The following is a 22846-nucleotide window of genomic DNA, read 5'->3' as shown; positions in this document are numbered from 1 at the left end:
GTTTCCCTAGAACACAGTAGGGAATCACTCTGATGGCTGACTTCCAATTCACCTGAGAGTCTATCTGCATAGCTATTTTATTTTTCCTTTTTTTTATTTTTTTTTTCTGACAGTCTCACTCCATCACCCTGGGTAGAGTGCTCACAGCAACCTCAAACTCTTGAACTCCAGCAATCCTTCTGCCTCAGCCGCCTAAGTAGTTGGGACTACAGGCACCTGCCACCACACCGGGCTAGTGTTTTCTATTTTTCGTAGAGACGGGGTCTTGCTCTTGCTCAGAGGGATGGTCTCCAATTCCTGAGCTCAGGTGATCCACCTGCCTTGGCCTCCCAGAGTGCTGGGATTACAGATGTGAGCACCCATGCCCGGTCATGCATGGCTATTTTATTTATTTTTTATTTGTATTAATTTATTGAGAAAGAGTCTCACTATGTTGCCCTTAGTATAGTGCTGTGGTGACACAGCTCACAGCAACCGCAAACTCTTGGGCTTAAGTGATTCTCTTGCCTCAGCCTCCCAAGTAGCCTCCCACAGATGCCCACCACAACGCCTGGCTGTTTTTTGTTGTTGTTGTTGTTGTTGCAGTTGTCACCCAGGAGCACTGGGACCTCTTGTTAGGATTTAAAGCAGAGATACAGCAAGTGTGGCATTTCTGAGGTATGCCTTTTGCAAAGTCTAAATGAGAGTCAAACTCTAAACATTTACTTAGCCCTAAGGAAAACAAGCGTTTCAGTCACGAAATAATGTAGCCTGGTGTTATTAGCTCAGTGACAGAAAGAAATTTGCAGAGACGTGGAACTCTGCACAGTACAGAGTTTATTTACCAGGCCTGGGCTGGGTTCAAACTCATCAGCCTCAGTGCATGTGGCTGGCGTCGTAACCACTGTGCTACGGGTGGTGAGCCAGGCATGCACAGCTATTTTAAATGAACCTCTGAACTTGCCCTGAACTTGATGTGCACACTGCCAGCCAAGAGCGTATAGCTTTTAACCAGCCAGATGTCCAGAGCAATGACCCCTGCACAGCCCACACCCTGCTCCAGCAAAATGTCACAAATAGCACCCTAAATGCACCCAGATGCCTCCACCCAAAGAGCTGCACTGAGGACAGGAAAGTCACACATACCCAGGAAATCCAAACACAACTACCCAGGACCGAGTCCTCCCAGCATCCTCTGATCCCATCTCTCATTTATTCTTCGCTTTTTCTCCAGTCTGTGCAAGGTAAATGGACCACTCAAATGTTCCCCAAACCACTCTGTTTTCCCCCCATCTTTATAACAAGGATGTTCATTTTTAAGGAGAATCACGGAGGCCATGACAGCCACCTACTGAGATATACAGTATATTTTTTTAATCCATCCAACGAGGATATTTCTGAAGATGAGGTTTTTCTCGTGGAATAGAGTCCTGTCTCATAAAACTGAGATTTCTCCTCAAAGATCTGAGCTGAAATGCTTTGGAGGAACAGTGAGGAATTAAATTGAGGTAGCAACTGAGACAGCGAACCCAGGACAGCCGAGTGTAATTAGCCGCAAACTGACTCTGTGCCAGCACACTGTTGTTATAAATCGTTTGGCATGAACCCGTGACTCTTCCAAAAGAGGAAGTAAATCAGTTTAGAAGACATTACATTCCCCTAAGCCATCTAAAATCTTTCTTACAAATGTCCCCAGCATGCTCCAAATAGGATTTGTTACAACAGCACTGAGACCTCCTGTTAGGATTTAAAGCTGAATACAACAAGTGTGGGATTTCTGAGATATGCTTTTTGCAAAGTCTACATGAGAGTCAAACTCTAAATATTTACTTAGCCCTAAGGAAAACAAGCGTTCCAGTCTTGAAATAACGTAGCCTGGTGTTCATTAGCTCGGTGACAGAAGGAAATTTGCAGAGGTGGAACTCTGCACAGGATATGCCTGATAGCAAGGGTCTACTGATACTTTATTCCTGCTCACTTTTGCTGACAAGCTTAAAGCACGAGCTGACCTCTCCTGAGAGCCCAGGAGGAACTGGTGGCTTCCACCTGGCAGGAGCTTCAAGGTAGGAGTTCTGTTGTCTGTGTTATTTCTGTGAGGCACTCAGGTTGGTTACCCATAAATATAGGCACATGGTTTAACAGCATTTCGCTTTGAAAGGCTCAGAGGGCACTCCCACCGGACAGGACCACAGCACAACAGAACACGGCATGGCCACACACCACGCACAGTAAGGGCAGCCGCCCGGGTCACTGCAGGAACCGGTCCAGCTTCTCCTGAATGCGGGCAAACGCATCCTTCCCCAGGTAGTCAATGTGCCCTTCTTCCCACTTCCTCCTCTCTTCCTCGGGACTCAGCTCTCTCACCTTCTCTTGGATGGAAATCTCGGAAACAGAGATGGCCAGGTCAACCTGGGGAACACAAGCCAGTGGAACATGGTTTTAAAGCTGCCCGTTATCCTGGGACTGACTATAAAATCCCTCCACATCTCGGCTCCCCAACAGACAGCACTAATCATTACCACTTTTCTTTTGAACTATACACAACTAGATTTAATATCGTATGCACAGATTTTTTTTTTGCCTTTTTTCTTTAATTTTACAAAATGTAATTTTAGCACTTTTCTTTTGAACTAAGTACATGCTAGATTTAATATCATATGCATAGATTTTTTTTTTTTGCCTAAATCTTTTTAATTTTATAGAATGTAATTTAGCACTTTTCTTTTGAACTAAATACACATGGGATTTAATATCGTATGCATAGATTTTTTTTTTTGGTAGAGACAGAGTCTCACTTTATCACCCTTGGTAGAGTGCCGTAGCGTCACACAGCTCACAGCAACCTCCTACCCTTCGGCTTAGGCGAGTCTCTTGCCTCAGCCTCCCGAATAGCTGGGACTACAGGTACCCGCCACAGCACCTGGCTATTTTTTTTTTTTTTTTTGGTTGTTGCAGTTTGGCAGGGGCCGGGTTCAAGCCCCCAACCCTTGATATATGGGGCCAGTGCCCTACTCACTGAGCCACAGGCGCCGCCCTATGTATAGATTTTTTTGCCTAAGTTTTACTCTTTCATTTTATAAATTGTAATTTTATGTATGCACTTTTTCCTAACAATTGTTTTAATTTCTAGCCATGAAACCATTTTGCGCACACACAAGTGCACACACACACATTACTGATTTAATACTTGCACCTGTTAACACCTCTGTAGTTTGTTACAGTATATAACCAAACTATATTAACTGAAAAACAGTGTTTCACTGCATGTAAATAAGACCTATAATAATTGGGAGTGCTTGGAAAAATCATTTAAGTAATCATTCAGTGATTTTCTCCTTTTAATAGTTCCATGTCTGTGTTAAAGGATAAGTATGGTAAAATGTATAAAACAAGTGTGTAAACATAAGCACATTTTACTTTTGTTTGATCCTCAGGTCAACAAAAATAATAGATACTTCTGTTTTAAACACTACTTACCAAGAACTGGAGAAAGACTTTTTTTTTTTTTTTTTTTTTTTTGAGACAGAGCCTCAAGCTGTCACTCTGGGTAGAGTGCTGTGGCATCACAGCTCACAGCAACCTCCAACTCCTGGGCTCAAGTGATTCTCCTGCCTCAGCCTCCCAAGTAGCTGGAACTACAGGCGCCCGCCACAACGCCCGGCTATTTTTTGGTTGCAGCCGTCATTGTTGTTTGGCTGGCCCGGGCTGGATTCGAACCCACCAGCTCAGGTGTATGTGGCTGGCGCCTTAGCCGCTTGAGCCACAGGCGCTGAGCCAAGAGAAAGACTTTTTTTTAATTGGTACATGGTAACAGTAACAGGCATGAACGTGTATATGTACCATCTACCTATCTAGCCCAGTTTCTTTCAACCGTTTTTATCTCACGGCACACTTGAACTTTTTGTAAAACTTCTACAGCACACTTAAATTATGTTAATATAAAGAAAATGAGTAAAAAACAAAAGAATATACTTTTTCACTTTGAACTTCCTTTGAAAATAATTTAATTAATGATCTTTAAAATTTTTCATGGCATACCTAAGATCCTTTTATAGTACACTAGTTGAAAATCACTTCTTTGGATGGATGGATATATATATATAGAGAGAGAGAGAGACAGAGAGAGGATGATTAGATAGATAGATAAATAGATAAGATAAGATAGATGGATGGATGGATGGATATATATACACAGAGAGAGAGACAGAGAGAGGATGATTAGATAGATAAATAGATAAGATAAGATGGATGGATGGATATATATACACAGAGAGAGAGAGACAGAGAGGGATGATTAGATAGACAAATAGATAAGATAAGATAGATGGATGGATGGATGCATATATATATACACAGAGAGAGAGACAGAGAGAGGGATGATTAGATAGATAAATAGATAAGATAAGATAGATGGATGGATGGATATATATACACAGAGAGAGAGACAGAGAGAGGGATGATTAGATAGATAGACAAATAGATAAGATAAGATAGATGGATGGATGGATATATATATACACAGAGAGAGACAGAGAGAGGGATGATTAGATAGATAGATAAGATAAGATAGATGGATGGATGGATGGATGGATATATATACACAGAGACAGAGACAGAGAGAGGATGATTAGATAAATAGATAAATAGATAAGATAAGATAAGATAGATGGTTGGATGGATATATATATACAGAGAGAGAGACAGAGAGAGGAATGAATCGATAGATAGATAAATAGATAAGATAAGATGGATGAATGGGTGGATGGAATATATATACACAGAGAGAGAGACAGAGAGAGGGATGATTAGATAGATAAATAAGATAAGATAAGATAAGATAGATGGATGGATGGATGGATGGATATATATACACAGAGAGAGGGACGATTAGATAGATAGATAAATAGATAAGATAGATGGATGGATGAGTGGATGGATATATATACACACAGAGAGAAACAGAGAGAGGGATGATTAGATAGATAAGATAGATGCATGTATGTATATATATATAGAGAGAGAGAGAGACAGAGAGGGTTGATTAGCTAGCTAGCTAGATAAGATAAGATGGATGGATGAGTGGATGGATGGATGGATAGATAGATAGAGAGAGACAGAGAGAGGGAGGTTTAGATAGATAAGATAAGATAGATGAATGGATGGGTGGATGGATGGATGGATTGACAGATGATAGATAGAAGATATGGATGAGTAGATAAGAAAACATAAGCTGAATAACGGAGGTAGATAATAGATGGATGAATAGATAGATAAGATGGATGGGTCAATAGATGAGATAGATGGATGGATAGATAGATAAAATGGATGGATGGATGGATGGATAGATAGGATGGATGGATGGATAGATAGATAGATAGATAGATAGATAGATAGATAGATAGATAGATAGATAGACAGACAGATGGATAGATAGATAAGTGGATGAATGGATAGATAGGTAGATGGATGGATGGATAGATAGATAGATAGATAAGATAGATGGATAGATAAGTGGATGGATGGATAGATGGATAGATAGATAGGTGGATAGATGGATGGATAGATAGACAGACAGGATGGATGGATAGATAGACAGGATGGATAGATAGATAGATAGACAGATAGATGGATAGATAGATAGATAGACAGATAGATAGACGGATGGATAGAAAGATAGATAAGTGGATGGATGGATAGATAGGTAGATGGATGGATGGATAGATAGATATATGGATAGATAAGATAGATGGATGGATAGATAAGTGGATGGATGGATAGATAGATAGATAGATAGACAGACAGATGGATAGATAGATAGATAAGTGGATGAATGGATAGATAGGTAGATGGATGGATAGATAGATAGATAAGATAGATGGATAGATAAGTGGATGGATGGATAGATGGATAGATAGATAGGTGGATAGACGGATAGATGGATGGATAGATAGACAGGATGGATAGATAGATAGATAGATAGATAGATAGATAGATAGATAGATAGATAGATAGATAGACAGATAGATGGATAGATAGATAGATAGATAGATAGATAGATAGATAGATAGATAGATAGACAGATAGATAGACGGATGGATAGAAAGATAGATAAGTGGATGGATGGATAGATAGGTAGATGGACGGATGGATAGATAGATATATGGATAGATAAGATAGATGGATGGATAGATAAGTGGATGGATGGATAGATAGATAGGTGGATGGATGGATAGGTAGATAGATGGATGGATGGATAGATAGATAGATAGATAGATAGATAGATAGATAGATAGATAGATGGATGGATAGAAAGATAGATAAGTGGATGGATGGATAGATAGGTAGATGGACGGATGGATAGATAGATATATGGATAGATAAGACAGGTGGATGGATGGATAGATAGATAGGTGGATGGATGGATAGGTAGATGGATGGATGGATAGATAGATAGATAGATAAATAGATAGATGGATGGATGGATAGATAGATAGATAGACGGATGGATTGATAGATAAGTGGATGAATGCATAGGTAGATGGATGGATGGATAGATTAGATAGATAGATAGATAGATAGATAGATAGATAGATAGATAGATAGATAGATAGATAGATAGATAGATAGATAGATAAGATAGATGGATAGATAAGTGGATGGATAGATAGATAGGTGGATGGATGGATAGGTAGATAGATGGATGGATGGATGGATGGATAGATAGATAGATGGATGGACAGATAGATAGATAGACAGGACGGATGGATAGATAGGTAGATAGACAGATGGATGGATAGACAGATAGATGGATAGATAAGATAGATGGATGGATAGATAAGTGGATGGATGGATAGATAGATAGGTGGATGGATGGATAGGTAGGTAGATGGATGGATAGATAGATAAATGTTGGGTAGAGATGGTAGATGATTGATTGATAGATAGATAGATAGATAGATAGATGGATAGATAGATGAGATGGATGGATGGATAGATAGCTAGCTAGACAGACAGCTGAGACAGATAGATAGACAAATAAGATGGATGGATAGATAGATTAGATAGATGGATAAGAGAAGATACATATATAGAGAGGGATGATTAGATAGATAAGATCTATGGATGAATGGATAGATAAGATATATGGATGGATGGATGGACAGACAGATGATAGAAGATATGGATGAGTAGATAAGAAAAGATAAGATAAGATGAATAATGGAGGTAGATAATAGATGGATGAATAGATAGATAAGATGGATGGGTAGATAGATGAGATAGATGGATAAATAAAATGGATGGATGGATGATAGGTAGATGGACAAATTGATAAAGATGGATGGATGATAGATGGAGGGATGGATGGATACATAGATAGATAGTTGAGACAGATGGATAGATAAATAAGATGGATGGATGGATGGATACATGGATGGATGGATGGATGGATAGATAGATGGATGGATGGATAGATAGACAGATAGATGGATGGATAGATAGATGGATGGAGGGATGGATAGATGGATGGATGGAAGGATGGAAGGATAGATGGATGGATGAACGTATGGAGGGATGGATGGATAGATAGATAGATAGATGGATGGATGGATGGATGGATGGATGGATAGACAGACAGGATAGATAGATACAAGTAGATAGATGATATATAAAGGGATAAATATACGTGAAAGTAAATTACAGTTTTTATGCCACTGGTCATACGGTACTTTCCCTTCTTGTTACTTGTCACAGTATTTTTCTAGGGTTTTGCATGAAAGATACTGTTTTCTATACTCATTCTAAAGCATTTTATTCAAAATCAGCCACACTGTGGATCAAAGAGACAGCTAGAATTAAAAATCAAAAAAGGTTCCACTCCAGGGTCCCTCAGCATTTCTCTCCTCCATGAGCCCTCCAATTTCTAGGAAATTAACTTCATTAAGCTCCTGAGAATTCAACCCTTCTGGAATTAACAGGACCGAGTGCTCAGCCCCATACTAGTTTTTGGGACAAATCTGCACAGTGATTGCCACATCTCGTGATAACAGGCCAGGATTACCCAAGCAAGCGAGAAGCCCCTTTGATTTGATAAGGGAGGGGTGTCGTACAAGATGCTGCATAAGGGGGCTCCGCAGGACAGCACAGACTCACAGGAGAAGAAGATCAAAACACGCCCGTTGAGCAAATGAATAGCAGAAATGTTCAGGAGCCCAGCACTGGGGTTTCCTCTGGACCACTCTCTTTTCTGATCTGCCCACCTCCCTCCCTCCATCTCACGGATGTTCCAAGAAGATAAAGCACTCGCCTGACGTCCCAAACCCATCCTCTGGCTGAGCTGTCCAAGGTAGGTCTGCCCCACCCCACACACCTGCTACCCCGCCAGGTCAGAGCCCCAGATTCCATCCCTAAAGGCTGGATATGATTATGTGACAGCAGATTCTGCTGACAGGGTGCGCTCACCTGTCCTAACAGGCGGAGTTGCAGGACAAATACACACACTACCAGCTCTAGAACTAAGTTCAAAATACCCTGCTTCACACTTCTGCGATCAACCAAGTAAGACTGAAAAGAATCAGTCACATTTTATCCCTGGGTGAATACTAATGAAGGTATTTAGCAAATTAAAATTCATTTTTTTTACTTTGCATAATTTACACCAAAAAAAAAAAAATGAGAATACTTACAATACACTAGGTCACATTCTATTTTTTTTTTTTTTTTTTTTTTTTTTGAGACAGAGTCTTACTTTGTAGCCCTGGGTAGAGTGCCGTAGCATCACAGCTCACAGCAAGCTCCAACTCTCAGGCTTAAGTGATTCTCTTGCCTCAGCCTCCTGAGTCGCTGGGACTACAGGCGCCCGCCACAACACCCAGCTATCGGTTACAGTCTAAAGACAAGTTTAATGCTAACTTTCACTGTCATCCCAATACCAAGATCTAGACCTGTGTTTACCATTACTTAAAGACCAAAAGGCGTCATCTGGTCAGGCTAAGAAAAAAAACAAGTTATCAATTACATTCACTCAATGTATCAGCAAACAGAGAGAAACTGACAATCAGCGCATCTGAAGGGGAAGAAACATCTTTCATTTCATCCTGAAGAAAGAAGCCATTTGCATGCACAATTTCGATTGGAACATGCATTCCCAAAATTTCCAGCTTTGATTCTCCTCGGTTCAGAAAATGGATTGCCATGTGTTAATTTCCATAGCCCCTAAACGTCCCTTCAATGGACTTCTGCAGAATAGCTTTTAAAGAGAGACAGGGCCTGGTGAGCAGACTGGAAGAAGGGAAAGGGGGTGTACCCACCACGCCCGGAAAACCCCAGAGACAGGCAGATGGATCAGAGACACCGGGGGAGGCAGGCAGACCCTTATTTCAACAAAATGTAGAGATGACAGCCCATGCATGCAGGTGGCCAGCTGCAGGGATGGCCACTAGCCCCCATCTGGAATGCTAGACAAGCAAACAATTGGGATACCACCTGCAGAGCTTCCTGAGGCCCCGGGTCTCTGATGAGTTCAGCAGGCGGCTCTGGGCTTGGTTCCAAGGTTTCCTCAGATGGGCCAGTTTCCACTGGCTGCTAGAAACACAACCATTGGCATGGTTAGTGTGTAGTGGGCTGCGGGAACGGAGTCTCAACCTAAATGACCGGGAACACACTTTATCCTGGGGGAAATGAGACCCAGTTAAAACAAGGCCCAAGATACTCTTTTTCTGGGAAGGCTAAAACAGCTGAAATTTGCTTCTCCTCAATTTTCCTGGGCACCCCAGCACAGACGACCTTCTACACATTTATACCAAATGCCTACAAAAGTGTTTGTTAACCTAGTCTCTCACCAAGAGCAAAAAAAAAAAAAAAAAAAAAAGTGGGGGAGAATATCATTCTGATCATATCTGCTAATTAAAAAGCCCAGATTCATAAGGGTCATTTTGTGGGGGAGGAGGAATTAAAACAATATTCATACTCCTAAATACTGATTTTTAGGCATGGGTGCAAGTGTCTATAAAAAAAAGGTTGTTTTCTTTTTTTAATTTAGGAGATATAGATGTCATCTTTATGGTATCTTTTTCTAATTCTTTTTTTTTTTTTTTTAAGACAGAGTTTCACCATGTCACCCTCAGTAAAGTGCTGTAGCATCACAGCTCACAGCAACCTCAAACTCATGGGCTTAAGCGATTCTCTTGCCTCAGCCTCCTGAGTAGCTGGGACTACAGGCACCTGCCACAGTACCCGGCTATTTTTTTGTGGCAGTTGTCATTGTTGGTCAGCAGGGTTATAAGCCCAGGCCAGGTTTATACTGCCAGCCTTGGTGTATGTGACCCGCACCCTAACCGCTGAGCTATGGGCACCGAGCCTCTTTTTCTAATTCTTCTAAAAATAAGGTTGAAGAGAAAGACCCAAATGACCAGCAGGAAATATGATAACAAAGAAGGGACAATGGGGGAAAAAACTCATCACAACACAACTTATTCTAGGTTAAAAGAAAAACCCCAAAACACATTTGTAAAGGGGATGGGAGGAATAAAGCGCACCCTCTTTGGTATTTAACGGACATAGAAAGCTCTGAAAAAGACAACAAGCAATAAGAGAACTGGACCCGTGGAAATAAATACTATAAATGAGGTATACCAAAGCGGTTTGAGTCTCTGTGAAGTCTGCAAATGGAGGGGAGGGCGGCGACAGGGGCTCACATGCTATTCCGGGAGAAGTCTCAATCTCTGGGCAAACTATCGTCTGTTATAAAGAAAAAGACCAAAGGTGAGTTAGGTTAAACCTGCAGGCAAATAAACGCAGCTTCATCTAAAATACCCAGCCTATTTTTTTTTTTTTCTGCCTCTATGCTATGAATGCAGCTGATCTTATAGGCCTGGGGCAGCACAATATGCTGACTAATATCTGTTCTCGCTTCTCTTTTTTTTGTTGTTTGTTTTTTTTGAGATAGAGTCTCATTATGTTGCCCTGGGTAGAGTGCTATGGCATCACAGCTCACAGCAACTTCAAACTCTTGGGCTCAAGCGATCCTCTTGCCTCAGCCTCCCCAGTACCTGGGACTACAAGCACCCACCACAATACCTGGCTAGTTTTTCTATTTTTAGTAGAGATGGGTTCTCACTTTTGCTCAGGCTGGTCTCCAACTCCTGAGCTCAACAAATTCACCTGTCTCAGCCTGCCAGAGAGCTGGGACTACAGGCGTGAGCCACCAGGACCAGCCTGGTCCTGCATTTCTGATTCCTGAATTTCAGTTCATCCCCACATTACTTTAATCTTCACTTTTTAGCTCCCCATAAATATCTACAAAATGCATAAATGCGTGCCTTAAACCTGCACACTACCTAGCAAATGCAAACAAGTAACTGAATCATCTGTACTTTTACATTAGCCAGAAACTTATTTATTTATTTATCTGGGACAGAGTCTCAGTATGTCGCCATCGATAGAGTACTGTAGTGTCACAGCTCACAGCAACCTCAAACTCTTGGGGTCAAGCGATTCTCTTGCCTCAGCCTCCCAAGTGGCTGTGACTACAGGCACTCACCACAATGCCTGGCTATTTTTCTGTTGCAGTTGTCATTGTTGCTTAGCTGGCCTGGGCCAAGTTCAAACCCACCAGCCCGGCTGTATGTGGCCATTGCTGTAACCACTGTGCTATAGGCACCAAGCTAATCTGAAACTTTTTTTTTATTATTACTATTTTTTTTTTGTAGAGACAGAGTCTCACTTTACTGCCCTTGGTAGAGTGCCGTGGCGTCACACAGCTCACAGCAACCTCCAGTTCTTGGGCTTACATGATTCTCTTGCCTCAGCCTCCCGAGCAGCTGGGTCTACAGGCGCCCGCCATAACGCCCGGCTATTTTTTTTGTTGTTGTTGTTGCAGTTTGGCTGGGGCTGGGTTTGAACCCGCCACCCTCAGCATATGGGGCCGGCACCCTACTCACTGAGCCACAGGCGCCGCCCTAATCTGAAACTTTTAAAAAAAGATTAAAAAGGCTCGGCGCCTGTACCACAGTGGTTACAGCTCCAGACCCATACACCCAGGCTGGCGGGTTCAAACCTGGCCTGGGCCAGCTAAACAACAATGACCAAAAAAAAAGCCCGGCATTGTGGTGGGTGCCTGTAGTCCCAGCTAGTAGGAGGCTAAGGCAAGAGAATCACTTAAGCCCAAGAGTTGGAGGTTGCTGTGAGCTGTGATGCCACGGCCCTCTACCCTCTACCCAGAGCAACAGCTTGAGACTTTGTCTCAAGAAAAAAAAAATGTATTAAATAGTGAGCTATACGGGGTAAGGTACGTGTTCATGAAGTTTGACTATCACAAGACATAGACAGACATTCCACAAATAACAGATACCAAAGGGCAAGTGATGAGACGTTCTAGGAAAGAAAATGAGAGCCTGATTAAGAGACCTCGCCTAGCCTGGGGCAGGAGGTGCTTCTGGGGGTGTAACACCGGAAATGAAGCCTGAAGGGTAAGAAGGAGTCATTGACATTGAATGAATGGGAATGGGGTAATAAGGAAGGGAGTATGCTGGGAAATGCATGTGACGGCAGATGGGCACGGGACAATGTCCTGGGGCAGCAAAGATGTGAGAGCAGAGAACATGTACCAATGTCCTGGGGCAGCGACCACAGGTGCATAACCTGTCATGAGCTCTGTCCAAGCACTGCACACCCCAAAAAGTACCATAGGTGGTGAAATAAATGTAGAAAACAAAGGAAATTATGTGGGCATTTTAATTAGCTTGAAGTGGAAATGGTTTCACAATGTATTCATATAACAAAGCTCCAAGCCCTGTGCCTTAAATACATACCAATTGCTATTCATCAATAGCACCTCAAAAAGCTAGGAAAGAAATTTTGTAAAAATTAAAATTAAATATGAGCTCCTTCTTTGGGATTTCAACTATATAAAATCCAAAAATAAAACTAAGTGGTAATAATGACAGTGTCAAGCAAATGTATAAAGTTGTCAGAAACACCAAAAACCATGACGTTTATCAGGATCTGTCCACTGAGCTGCTCTGGGCTGGCTCCCAGATGACACTTGTAAGCTTCATAACCATTATTTCTTTTAATCCTGACAGGCTTGGGAGCGGGGCAGTCTGAGCCTTCCTCTTGCTGCTGCCAAGTTTAATTTGTAGACCGATATCCTTGTCCAATGTATAGGAGCTAGAGTGAGAGAGGTGGTTTGAGCCCACACCTTCCTGAGTGCCGAGCCTGTTCTTACTGTCTGTGTAATACACGCTAATAACACAGCCTAAGTCCCTGGGGTCTGAAAAATGCTTTAGAAAAACCCTGCAAGGCTTGGTGCCTGTAGCTCAAGCAGCTAAGGCACCAGCCACATACACCAGAGCTGGCGGGTTCAAATCCAGCCTGGGCGTGCTAAACAACAAAAACAACCACAACCAAAAAATAGCCAGTTGTGCTGGGCACCTGTCGTCCCAACTACATGGGGGGCTGAGGCAAGAGAATCACTTAAGCCCAGGAGTGGAGGTTGCTGTGAGCTATGATGCGATGGCACCCTAGGCTCTGTCTCAAAAAAAAGGAAGGATTGAAGGAGGGAAAGAAAGAAATACCCTATAAAACAAAACCCAGTGAGACAGCACCTGTGGCTCAAAGGAGTAGGGCGCCAGCCCCATATGCTGAAGGTGGTGGGTTCAAACCCAGCCCCGGCCATAAACTGCAAAAAAAAAAACCAGGGAAGGGAAGCGGAGTGGACGGGTGGAGGGAGGGTAATCGGTGGGACCTCGCCTACTATGCATATTGCGAGGGTACATATCAAATATATTAATAGTAGAGTAAAAAATGTCTAAACACAACATTTAAATAGGTAAGGTGAACACTATGTTAACCAGTTTGATGTAAATATTCCAGATTGTATGTAGAATTAGCACTTTGAATCCCATAGATGCAGTAATATACACAGTTATGATCTAATTAAAACAAACAAACAAACAACAACAATAAAAAAAAAACTTGGGGAAAAAAATGACTAAATGAAACAGCCTTCAGAATGGGAGAAGACATTCTCTCATGCTATGAATCTGACATAGGGCTGATAACTAGAATCTACAGGGAACTCAAATTGACCAGCAAGATTAGAGCAAACAACCCCATTTATAAGTAAGCAACAGAGTTGAACAGAAACTTCTCTGAAGATGACAGACAAATGGCCAGCAAACACATGAAAAGATGCTCATTGTCTATAATCATCAGAGAAACACAAATCAAAACCACCCTGAGATATCACCTCATCAGAGCGAGATTAGCCCACAACACAGTCTCAAAGCTGCAGATGCTGGCGTGGATGTGGAGAGACGGGAACACTTGTTCACCATTGGTAGGACTGCAAACTAATATAGCCTTGTTGGAAAGAAGTATGGGGAATCCTCAAAGTAAACTTGCAACCTACTATAATCGCATTATTTGATCCTGCAATCCCATTCCTGGGCATTTACCCAGAAGAAAATAAAATCAGTTTATCCTAAGGACATTTGAACTAGAATGTCAACTGCAGCTCAATTCACAATCATGAAGATTTGGAAGCAGCCCAAGTGTCCATCGACCCATGAGTGGATTAAAAATGTGGCATATATATACCACGGGGTGCTATTCAGCCATCGGAAAAAGTGGAGACTTTACATCTTTTGCATTTACCTAGATGGAGTTGAAACACATTCTTCTTAGTAAAGTCAAGAATAAAAAAGCAAGGCTCAGTGCGTGTAGCTCAGGGAGTAGGGCGCTGGCCACAGACATTGAGGCTGGCATGTCTGAGCCTGCTAAACAATGACAACTGAACAAAAAAAATAGCTGGGCACCTGTAGTCCCAGCTACATGGGAGGCTGAGGCAAGAGAATCGCTTAAGCCCTAGAGTTTGAGGTTGCTGTGAGCTGTGACCTAACAGCACTCTACCAAGGGCAACATAGTGAGACTCTGTCTCAAAAAAAGTAAAAAAAGAATAAAAAAGCAAGAATCCAATGTACCTAATACTAATATGAAACCAATATATAAACAACTACATGCCCACATGAAAGAAAAACAAGTATACGGCGGTGCCTGTGGCTCAAAGGAGTGGGGTGCCAGCCCCATGTACCGGAGGTGGTGGGTTCAAACCCAGCCCTGGCCAAAACTACAAAAAGAAAAAAAAAAGAAAGAAAAAGAAGTATAGTCTAGGAAAGGGGAGGGGAGATGAAGGAAAGAGGAAAACGGAAGGAGGTAGGGTGATTGGTAGAGATTGTACGTGATACGCACAAGGTGAGTGTGTTCAGCCACGTCCCCGGGGTGAAGAAGGGCTCAGCTACAATTTGAACTTAATCTTAGAATTGAAAACAGTGGAACCTAAACGTGTGTACCGCCATATTAACCTGAAATTTCAAAAAACTGATGAATGACACAATTGTATTGGTATCATAAACCTATGACTGTTATAAAAATGAATGAATACTTTATTTCTCCGATCAAGGCTGGCGGAGGAATATCCTGGATTAAATGCTGACACATGTAAGGTAAACAATCAGGAAACATCAGGGATCCCCTCTGGGTCTCTGTCTCATTAGTAACATCTGGCACACAAATTTAGGATGACGCATACACTGAACAAAACACCTGACAAAAACGAAGCAGTGAAAAAAGGGTTAGTTGCAGGGCGGCGCCTGCGGCTCAAAGGAGTGGGGTGCGGGCCCCATATAAAAGAGGTGGCAGGTTCAAACCCAGCCCCGGCCAAAAACTGCAACAACAACAAAAAGGATTAGTTGCATCAGATCAGGGAAAATGTCCATCTCCTCCGTCACCTAATTTCTCTCAACAAGGAACACAGCAATAAATTCCACGAGGCCAATCAGGGAATGTAATCCTTCCTTGGAAGGAATGTCACTCAGGGTTATATGTTTAATTACAAAGGATAAAATAACAACACAAGTTTCCACCATTGTATTCTGCATATATTATCATGTTCTACTTAAACTGGAAGAGCAGTTCAGTTCCAACCCTGCTAATATTTCTACTCAAGACTCACAGGCTTACTTACAATTAATGTTACCAACTGAAACAAAAATTATAAATAAGCATCCTTAAAATTCTTACTAGCTATAAGTAAAAACTTCCTTCTTTTTATGTTTCATGCAGAGAGAAATTGTACGAAGAGCATGTCACCAGAGCAGGGTGCCAAGTTAGCTTTTAAGATCATTTTTGGCTGGGCTGTGAATTCATGAATAGAAAATGTGACTTTTACAAACAAATTGCATTTATGTCTTAGGTAATAAGTATTCCCTGGATTCATCTCCTAAAAGCCCCACTGAAGACAGAAGATTCTGAAATTGGATGTGATTGTAGGAGACGGAGCACAAGGCTTGTGGGAGCCACTGGTTCTTGAGAGAGGCGCTGGGAACAGTCATCATGGAGATGTTTTTCCGCCCAGAGACAAGCCCTCAAGTAGCTGCAGGCGTTAATGTGTTAAGGTCAATTGCTCATTAGCAAGCAGGTGTTAGACATTAGACATTGGTGGTGCAGCAGGGTGTGAGTCGAGTCAGTAGGGAAAGAGCAGGTAGTGAGCACTAAGCACATGATCCTACATGGGCCCCCACACCTGTTGTATAATGCTTCAATAAAAGGCCACACCACGGCAGAGGTTGCTCTGGGCTACCCTGCACTTAAGGTTCACCTGCCTCTTGCAGACTTGAACTTTTATCCCTGTCACGCCTGTTTCCTTCCTGCGACAATGAGGACAGGGAGTTAGGAGTCCTGACACATGATCCAGGGATGAATTCTCACATCAGTGGGAAGAGAGAGAGAGAGAGAGGCTGAAGTGTGCAGAGAGACCTGAAAGCTGGCCAGGTCGGGAAGGGTGAAAGCTGAGAGCCAGTTTATCAGAACAGATTTGCAGCACAGGACACAGAATGGTCTAATCTACAAGCCAGGGACATAAATTAGGAGCAAATCAGAAAGAAAACATTACAAGGGGACATGTTAAATTTACTAAGTGTAGAATATAAATGTCTTAACACAATAACTAAGAAAATGCCGTGAAGGCTATGTTAACCAGTGTGATGAAAATATTCCAAATTATACATAAAATCAGCACCTTGTACCCATAATTGCATTAATGTACACAGCTATGATTTAATGAAAGAAGGGAAGGGAACAGAAGGGAAGGGAAAATACCCTTTGCATGGTGGACCACAGAGTCATCAAAGTTACTACTGCCTAAAGGTGGGAAACACTAAAAATATAAATATACAAATCAGTTCAGGAACTGACGTGAGATGTTTTTTCGACGTTTAGCAATTGGTGAAACTGCTTATTTCCTGCCAAAAATCTGTAAAGGTGAGTGGAAGTCCCACCCACGATTTGAGGCTGAGGAACCCACAGATAGGAATGTTTCAAAGAACTTGGGATTTCAATGAAAGGAGCATTACAAGTAGACTAGTGTTCATAAGATTGCAGCTCAATCTTAGGCTATGGGCAAACCACCTCAATAAAACCTTCCTTTCAGGAAAGAGAAAAATCCTAGCTGGGTGACGGTACCATCATTCAGGGCTTCAAATCGTCTTGGCAATTTCTTTTACTCCCATATACAATGTCTGGCTTTCCATTAGAAACGCAATTTTCACACAAGAAGACAAAAGAAGTGAATATTAAAGGTAAACAAACTAAAATACAGAAATCTAAACAGATAACTTATCGGACATAAATTAGATGCCAGAAATCCTTGAAAATGCGATGGAAGGGAAAGAGGGGCCAATTCCGTGTAGGACGGAAACTACACCCCCCCCCCAAATCTGATGTGTAGATCAAGTAAAAATGCAATAACAAAACTAACTGCTCTGGGTGTGGGTTTAAAAACTGACTGACGGGGCACAGACACAGAGGAGCTCATGTAAGTGGAAAACAGGGCAGTAAAATGAAACGTAGACAAATGGAAACAAAATGCAGGTAATCAGGGCACAGATATACAGGACACGGTGAAAAGTTGTACTATACTGTAAATAGAATTACAAAAGTGTGCAGGAAGGGAGGGAGGGAAGGAGGAAAACAGAGGGAGGGAGAAAAAAAGAAAGAGAGAGAGAAAGGAAAACAAAGAGAAGAAAAGAAAGAAAGAGAGAGAATGGGTAATAAAGTTTCAAGAAATGCTATAAAGGGCGGTGCCTGTGGCTCAAAGGAGTAGGGCGCCGGCTCCATATCCTGGAGGTTGTGGATTCAAACCCGGCCCCGGCCAAAAAAATAAAAAAATAAAAAACCCTGCCAAAAAAAAAAATTAAAAGAAATGGTATAAATCCCAACCAAGAGAAATAGGAAGAATAATAAACCCAGAGCCATTATTACAGCAAATAAAACATCCAATAGGCAACAGAAAAAATGTAAAAGCAGCCAGAGTTAAAAAGACCTGTAACACTCACATGTACAAACTCAAATGTACAAAGTGGACCCAGAGCCATTATTACAGCAAATAAAACATCCAATAGGCAACAGAAAAAATTGAAAAGCAGCCAGAGTTAAAAAGACCTATAACACTCAAATGTGCAAACTGGCTCCTGAATTCCTGGAGAAATAAAGGAAGTCAGAAGATTCTGAAACAACACCCTCACAGTTGCACTGGACATAAATGCCAAAAAAATAATTCTGTAGTCAGGAAAAGATGGCCCAAAATGAAGCTCGAAGAATAAACAAATAAATAAATAAATAAATAAAGGCGGCCCCTGTGGCTCAGTGAATAGGGCGCTGGCCCCATATACCGAGGGCGGTGGGTTTGAACCCAGGCCTGGACAAACTGCAACAAAAAATACCTGAGCGTTGTGGCGGGCGCCTGCGGTCCCAGCTACTCGGGAGGCTGAGGCAAGAGAATCGCCTAAGCCCAAGAGTTGGAGGTTGCTGTGAGCTGTGACGCTACAGCACTCTACTGAGGGTGAAAGTGAGACTCTGTCTCAAAAAAAAAAAAAAAATATCCTGAGAGGCCCAAACCAGAGTACATTAATAAGAGGGGTTCTTCGAGGAGAAAAAAATTATTACTAATGAAAAGAAAAAGAGAAAATATGGGGAAAAAGAATTAAAATACATACTAATAGCACAAAATGTGTGAGAGAGAAAAAAAGTTAAAGCCTTCTGGAATTCTACAGTGAAGAAGTAGGAAATTTATTGCATAGTGAGACATATAGACAGAATATTGGTATCTTCAACTAAATATATTTTAAAAATCAAAGAAATACAAAACTAATGTGTTCATAAAGTATACAACAGGCTCAGAACCCCTAGCTCACTCCACCGAGGCTGGCAGGTTTGAGTCAAGCCTGGGCCTGCTAAAACAACTATGACAACTGCAACAAAAAAGTAGCCGGGCATTGTGGCAGGTGCCTGTAGTCCCAGCTACTGGGGAGGCTAAGGCAAGAAAATCGCTTAAGGCCAAGAGTTTAAGGTCGCTGTGAGCTGTGACGCCACAGCACTCTACAGAGGGCAACTGAATGAGACTCTGTCTCAAAGAAAAAGAAAAGTTTTTTTTTCCAGCAGCCCCACTTCTACATGGGGAAATCTCTCCTTGGTTTGGCTTGACTGGCTCAGATTTAAATTTTTTTTTTTTTTTTTGAGACAGAGTCTCACCTTGTCTCCCTCTGTAGGGTGCTGTAACCTCACAGCTCACAGCAACCTCCAGCTCTTGGGCTTAGGCAATTCTCTTGCCTCAGCCCCCTGAGTAGCTGGGACTATAGGCACCTGCCACAACGCCCGGCTATTTTTTGGTTGCAGTTTGGCTGGGGCTGGGTTTGAACCCACCACCCTCGGTATATGGGGCTGGTGCCCTACTCACTGAGCCACAGGCGCTGCCCAGATTTAAATGTTGCTTGTTCTTTAGCTGGCTGTCTCATCGACAACCATGAATCCAAAACGAAGCCACAAAATTAACATGAATCAAACATGAAGCATATTATTAATATATATTTTTTTTTTGTAGAGACAAGAGTCTCACTTTATCGCCCTGGGTAGAGTGCCATGACATCACACAACTCACAGCAACCTCCAACTCCTGGGCTGAAGCGATTCTCTTGCCTCAGCCTCCCGAGTAGCTGGGACTACAGGTGCCCGCCACAACGCCCAGCTATTTTTTGGTTTGCAGTTCAGCCGGGGCCGGGTTTGAACCCGCCACCCTCGGTATATGGGGCCGGCGCCTTACCGACTGAGCCACAGGCACCGCCCTGAAGCTTATTATTTTAACAAAACGAAGGCTCTCTGCCCTGTGAATATACATCTTTTGTTATTTTTTTTTTTCCAAGATGGGCATGGTTGCAATTTAGGCCCCCACCTCATCTTTCTTTCTCTGAAGCTGTGGGTCCCAACCGTACACTCTACACCCATGAAATGTCTATTCTTAATTTTTTCTTTCTTAGAACAACTTCTCAAAGTTACAGCAAACTGCCCCATGCATGAGACTGGCATTTCCCAACTGTGTTCTCTTCCTGAGCTTCTGCCACACCTTTATTTGACCTGGGAAGCTTCGTTTTCTGGGGCTCTGACAATCCACACCATCCCATGAGAAGCCAGCATACTGAGTCTGGACACACGGTCCTTAGGAACGAGACAGTGCCCACCCTCATCAAGAACACACTTGTGGGCAGCGCCTGTGGCTCAGTAAGTAGGGCACCGGCTCCATATACCGAGGGTGGTGGGTTCGAACTTGGCCCTGGCCAAACTGCAACAAAAAAATAGCCAGGTGTTGTGGCGGGCGCCTGTAGTCCAAGCTACTTGGGAGGCTGAGGCAAGAGAATCGTTTAAGCCCAAGAGCTGGAGGTTGCTGTGAGCTGTGACGCCACAACACTCTACCGAAGGCAACAAAGTGAGACTCTGTCTCTCTCTAAAAAAAGAAAAAGAACACACTTTTAACATCATCTGCAAAAATGAAATCTCTTAGAGATATTCTAATTTAGGCAAAGCTTGGGCCACAGTTTGAAAACAACTAATATACCAGTCCACGATGAATTCAGACGAGAATTATTCCATAACCAGGATTTAAAACAATGGCTTGGGGAAAAAAAAAATCTTCCAATTTGCTAATTGATAGAGTGTAATCGTCTGCTAAACATTTAATGTGAATATTGATTTTCCTAAAATATTGTGGTCATAGGCAGAAGTCTGCAGGATTTCGGGAAGTTTTACTCCCAGGAGGCATGCCCAGGGGCCAGACCAAGGATGGTCCTGTTCTGTAAATATCGGGAGGAATAAAAAACTAGGAAAAATTTGCTTTATTCTGCTTCCATCTTCTCTGTTTGAACCCGAGCATCTTTTTTTTGTTGTTGAGACAGAGTCCCACTATGTCATCTTTGGTAGAGTGCTGTGGTGTCACAGCTCACAGCAACCTCAAGCTCTTGGGCTTAAGCCATTCTCTTGCCTCAGCCTCCCAAGTAGCTGGGACTACAGGCACTGGCCACAATGCCCGGCTATTTTTCTTTTTTTTTTTTTTTTGCAGTTTTTGACCGAGGCTGGGATTGAACCCGCCACCTCCAGCATATGGGGCCAGCCCCGTACTCCTTTGAGCCACAGGTGCTGTTGCGCATTGTTGCTTTTTTTAGCTGGCCCCAGCTGGATTCAAACCTTCCACCCTTGGTGTATGTGGCTGGCGCCATAACCACTGTGGTATAGGCACCGAGCCGTGAATCTGAGCATCTTTTTTTTTTTTTTTTTTTCTTTTTTTTTTATTTTTGGGGATTCATTGAGGGTACAATAAGCCAGTTACACTGATTGCAATTGTTAGGTAAAGTCCCTCTTGCAATCATGTCTTGCCCCCATAAAATGTGACACACACTAAGGCCCCACCCTCCTCCCTCCATCCCTCTTTCTGCTTCCCCCCCCATAACCTTAATTGTCATTAATTGTCCTCATATCAAGATTGAGTACATAGGATTCATGCTTCTCCATTTTTGTGATGCTTTACTAAGAATAATGTCTGAGCATCTTAAGATAGAATTTGATGCATTTGAATCAACACAAATTCACTCAAAAATTATCACTGTACAATGTTCTGGGTATAATTTATCCCATATCACAGTAAAGCATAAGGTGCCTTCCATAGAAATGTGTGTCAAAATGGAAGTATCAGCTGTTTACACTTGACAAAAACAGGTCTCCCAGAAATCCATGAAATATACAAAAAAAATGGATGTCTTCTCTTCCAGCCCAGCCCCACTTCCACCCCAAGGTGCAATCTCAAAATCATTCCAGCGAGAAACCAGCTCTTACTACGATGAGTGAAGATTTAAAATGAGAAATCTTTAAGCACGGGGCATTATTTCAACACTTCTGCCCAGAAAAATCAGGTCTAGAGAAACGACAGCCTCAAAGATTCTTTGTTTTTCATACAAGGTGCACTTGAATCTTTTTTTTTTTTTTTACTTCCCTCAGGACAAATTTCTGCAGATTCAGTCTTAAGAGACACGGCTATGTGGGTCAACATTCACCTGTTCCAGTCAGGGGGCTCAGCTGAAATAGCTCAAGATTCACAGTCTGACCAAAGCCCAGTCTGGTGAAATTAAGTTGTCACAGAGCTGACTCCCTCCTGGGTGCTTTTTGGAGGAAACCCATCTCCTTGCTTTTCTAGACGTTTCCTGCCTCTGTTCACGATCATTCTCTCATCTTCAGAGCCGGCAGGCAGCAAGCACCCACCTTCTAATCGTCTCTCCGCCTGACCTCTGCTTTCACCCTCGTGAACCCTTCTGATTAAAAACCCTCGTGATGACTTAAGACTCACCCAGGTCATCTGAGATCATCTCCCCGTCTTAAGACCTGTATCGAACTTAGTCACTTGTGCAAAGGCCTCTGCCATGGAATGGAACCCTCACTAGTTCCGGGGGATGAGCACATACACACCTTTTGAGGGTGAGCTTTATTTGAT

The 22846-nt window shown here is 42.3% G+C and overlaps 1 protein-coding gene across 6 annotated transcripts in view; it reads right to left on the bottom strand.

The window, feature by feature from the left end:
• The window catches only part of GYG2 (glycogenin 2), a 60481-nt gene that overhangs the window by 15010 nt on the left and 22625 nt on the right, over window positions 1-22846 (bottom strand). For 3 of the 6 annotated variants that reach the window (XM_053579340.1, XM_053579339.1, XM_053579343.1), the window contains exons 9-11: window positions 10612-10716; window positions 9463-9561; window positions 52-2388 (exon numbers count right to left, since the gene is read on the bottom strand). In XM_053579340.1, the coding sequence (XP_053435315.1) occupies window positions 2227-2388; window positions 9463-9561; window positions 10612-10716 (366 nt within the window). In that variant the 3' untranslated portion in view covers window positions 52-2226. Of the gene's footprint in view, window positions 1-51; window positions 2389-9462; window positions 9562-10611; window positions 10717-22846 lie in introns of those variants that run through there. The other 3 variants (XM_053579345.1, XM_053579344.1, XM_053579346.1) reach the window with 3 other exon arrangements.

Source organism: Nycticebus coucang, chromosome X, assembly GCF_027406575.1.
Source record: "Nycticebus coucang isolate mNycCou1 chromosome X, mNycCou1.pri, whole genome shotgun sequence".
Lineage (NCBI taxonomy): Eukaryota > Metazoa > Chordata > Mammalia > Primates > Lorisidae > Nycticebus > Nycticebus coucang.
This window is presented reverse-complemented; position numbering and strand designations above follow the sequence as displayed.